The 4,039-nt window shown below is 44.7% G+C and overlaps 1 protein-coding gene across 1 annotated transcript; it reads left to right on the top strand.

Annotated features, from left to right (window-relative positions):
• The first annotated feature begins 1,667 nt into the window (after nucleotides 1–1,667).
• On the top strand, nucleotides 1,668–3,434 carry LOC140221165 (protein FAR1-RELATED SEQUENCE 5-like). The gene is made up of 2 exons (XM_072290488.1): nucleotides 1,668–1,791; nucleotides 2,239–3,434. Exons 1-2 carry the CDS (start codon nucleotides 1,668–1,670, stop codon nucleotides 3,432–3,434), a joined length of 1,320 nt encoding a protein of 439 aa, XP_072146589.1.
• Nucleotides 3,435–4,039: the final 605 nt, after the last annotated feature.

Here is a 4,039-nt window from a genome sequence, read left to right as displayed (position 1 = left end):
TGTTGAATTTTTCAACGAAATCATCTAAAGCTTGGCAATGGAGGTTGATGTCGTAGTGCTTCTCCTTCGGGGCCGGCGCAATGTGACGGTGGAAATCCCCGACACCGTCTACGATGCAAAGCCAAGAGCTGAAGACGAACGTCGCGCCTGCTTCAAACGCGACTGTGGGCTTGATGATGACTTGAGCCATCGAGTTCAACAGTGGATTTTTAGCGAGAACCCCTACCTAGCGCACCAGCTATCGGTGTTTAGACCTGGAAACCTACCGAGGGGGTACCCGAGGTAGTGTTTTATGCGTGGGGCTCGCCAAGATTAGGAACTCAATGGTGAACTCGAACACACAATTTTGATAGGTTCGGGCTGCTTATGTCGTGTAATACCCTACGTCAAGTGTGTTGGTTGTGTTGTATTGATTGAAGTCGTTTGGAGGGGGTCCCTGCCTCGCCTTATATTGTCGAGGGCAGGGTTACAGTTGCTTTACAAGAGTACTAGTCGGATTCAACTAGAGAGTCCTACTCTAATTGCTACGAGTAGTTTCCTAATCCTCGACTAGTTCTTATCATGCACGTAGATCACGTCGTCCTGCACCGTAATCTCCATGTCTGACACGTCTTGATGTACAACCCCATATTGTAGGACTATCCAAACCATCTGGTGGGCCCATAGATGTATGGCCGATAAGTACTAGGTGGAGGCTTCACCCGATACTAATGGGTCACCTTTAGTACCGGGTGAAGAAGATTTCATCCAGTACTAAAGTACCTTAGGCCGATTATTACCGGGTAGAGGTGGTAGCCAATTTGGTAAACTGGCCTCGGCCATGTGCGACATGGCAGTCAATTTAGTACCGTTGGCGTTATAACCTGGTACCAAGTGCCCCCCTTTAGTACTAGGTGACCCGGTACTAAAGGGCCACCTTTAGTACCGACTTGGCAGTACCGATTGAACTACATGTACTAGAGGTGAGTTTGAGACTGGTACTGATGGTCAATTCCCAACAGTGGTAATAAAACTCTAAGATACATGTCTGTTTGTAGATTGATTTGACTCAATAAGTACCACCTCTAGATGTAGAGTAACTCCAAAAACACCCTTAAATTACCCCTAATAAGGCCTTAATTAGGGAGAAACAAACATAAAAAATAGCCTCCAATCCCGCAAACATGCGGCGACTCTATCGCAGCTTCCTGGCTCCGCATATTTCCACCAGCTCTCGGCACTCCCAATCTGCGATTTTTTTCTGCAAGAGGCGATGTGGCACGTCATTATTTTTCTCCGGGTGAAAAAGTCGATCATTTTCTTTTTCTCCGCACGAAAAACGTCGCTAGTTTTATTCTCCCACACGAATATCCTTTTTTGACGGAAAAAAAGTCATTGGTTTTCCTTTCACACGGTGGAGAGTGCCCCCACAAATGGATAATGTGTAGCACTTAAAATTTTTACGGAGCTACTAGCGCCCGGACGTCCGTTTTGGGCGCAAAAATCGGACGCACTCTCCACCGTCGGATTAAAGACGTGTCAGCCGTTAGATGAAACACAAGGAGATCAGGACAAGTCCGCACCAAACACAGAAGCGCACCCTGGCGTCAACTTCTTCACGCGGGTCGGGACAGGAGCGAAGCTCCCAGCTTCGCGCCGCCGCCTAGATCCGCTAGCGCTTAGTGAAGATGGCGCATATCCTTCAAAAAATAGAACTCCCCCCTCCAGATCAACCACATGGCGGCCACCCGCCCCCCATTGTTGCTCGTAACCCCTCAGATCTACAGATGATTGACCTCAACACGCTACCAGGTATGCCGACCATCCACCCCCCCTAAATGTTGCATTGAATTCTTCGAGCAAGTGTGATAATTCACTTTAGCACCCGCCCCCAGGTCTTTCGAGCAGCGTCCATGGGGGATTGGCATCCCAATCGAGTCTCCAAAAAATGGCATGTATGATTTCGTTTGAAACACTAGATGTGACAGAATCTTATACAGTTTTGCAACATCTAATGATAGCATGTGGCACATTGAAAAATAGTTATTGTAACATCTCAAAATGCTCATGGGTTAACTGAATGTTACATATACATGTTGCAACATCTAATGATAGCATATGCCACATTGAAAATCAGTTATTGAAACATCAAAAATTGTATGTGCTAACTGAATGTTACATCTTACTTCCATGTACAGTTTTTGCAACATCTGAACATTAATTTCGCTAGTAACACTAACTGCAACATTTATTTGCAAGGGGATGGAGCATTGGTTCCTGTTGCGAGCATATCAACACACTCAAGTGAATATGTTTCAGTACAAGTTGGTGCAAATGAAGAGGTCTACCATGAGGATGAAGACGTCGTATGCTCACAGCCTATTGTGCCAAAAGTTGGGATGGAATTTGACACGATACAGGAAGCAAGGCAGGTTTACAATGAGTATGCCATGAAGTTGGGTTTCAGCATGAGAGTGGCTTCTTCAAGAAATAGCAACGTCACAAAGGAGCTGATCAGAAAGGAGTGGGAGTGTTCTCATGCTAGGAAGTCAGCTCTTGATAGAGAAGATGAGGGAGAGGAAAACACATCAACGAGTACATCAACAAATGACACTGCAACACTAGTGGGATCAAAAAAAAGAGCAGCAACAGCTGTGCTTACCACGGCAACAAGGAAGCGCAACACTATCAAAAATTTGGACTGCAAAGCTCATATGGCGATTGGCTTGAGAAATGCAAGGTGGAGAGTGATTGTAATGCAACCTGACCATACTCATCCCATGGTGAAGGCGATTGGGGTTAGGAAACACTTGAGGTCCCACCGAAGCATCTCGTGGACTAATTATGAGCTGCTGAAAATACTACACCATAGAAATATTAGCACAACACAGATCATGGGGGTGCTTGCTGATTTCCATGGGGGGCTTGGCAACCTTACTTTCAGCAGCAAGGATGTTTCAAACATGAGGACACACTTGAGAGGAGGTCTCACCTACAGGGATATGGATGCAACATTAGAGTATTTTCAAAAGCAACAAGCTGAAAGTCCTTCCTTCTATTATGCAACGATGATAGATGATAATAATGTTGTTAGAGGATTGTTTTGGGTAGATGGGAGGACTAGAGAGCTGTACAAGAGTTTTGGAGATTGTATTTTCTTTGACACAACATATTGCACCAACAGATACGATATGCCATTTGCACCAATTGTTGGGATAAATAACCATTTGCATAGCATACTGCTTGGGTGTGCAATGTTGCCAGATGAGACAATGGAAACATTTGTTTGGGTGCTAGAAAGGTTGAAGGGAGCGATGGGTGGGTGTGAACCAACCAACATAATGACAGACCAGGATAAAGCAATGAAAGCAGCAATAGCAATAGTGTTCCCTAACGTAACACACAGATGTTGCAAGTGGCATGTCCTGAGCAAGGCTAATGATAAGCTTGCTTAGCTTATTAGTGAGGAAGAAGACTTTGCAAAGGAGTTTGACTACTGTGTGAATAGGACTGAAACACCAGAAGAATTCGAGATGTTGTGGGCAAGCATAAAGGACAAATACCACTTGCACGAAAATGAATTCTTTCAAAGTATGTATGGTACAAGGAGGATGTGGGCACCTGCGTACTTCAGAAAGTAATTCTTCCTCTTCACAGGCACAATAGGAAGATCGAAAAGCATGAATTCATTGTTCAAGAAAGTTGTTCACCCTCAGGACTCAATGTTGCAATTTATAACACAATATGATTACATCATGGACACCAGGGCAGAAAGAGAAAATAAGGAGCATTGCAAGGGGGAGATTTCAGATCCACCACTATGGGGAAGGTATGCTTTTGAGAAGCAAGCTGCTGCATTCTACACTGGTGAAGTCTTTGGTAAATTTCAAGAGTTGTTGCGTGATTCTACAAGATACAAGGTAGGGACTATTGAAAGTGATGACCAGGGTTGGTCCATTCAAATTGTGCACCCAAATTCAACTAGAGTCCGCATGGTCACCATTGATAAAGATGCAACGTCATATACATGCTCCTGCAACATGTTTGACCGTGATGGCCT

The sequence above is a fragment of the Setaria viridis genome, chromosome 9 (genome assembly GCF_005286985.2).
Source record: "Setaria viridis chromosome 9, Setaria_viridis_v4.0, whole genome shotgun sequence".
NCBI classification, from domain to species: domain Eukaryota; kingdom Viridiplantae; phylum Streptophyta; class Magnoliopsida; order Poales; family Poaceae; genus Setaria; species Setaria viridis.
Note: the sequence above shows the minus strand (reverse complement) of the source record. Positions and strands in the feature narration are given on the sequence as shown.

Coding starts and splice junctions, on each gene's coding strand:
- LOC140221165 (XM_072290488.1), top strand. CDS start 1,668: ATGGCGCATATCCTTCAAAAAATAGAACTCCCCCCTCCAGATCAACCA. Junction 1,792..2,238: donor TGACCTCAACACGCTACCAG/GTATGCCGACCA, acceptor TTTATTTGCAAG/GGGATGGAGCATTGGTTCCT.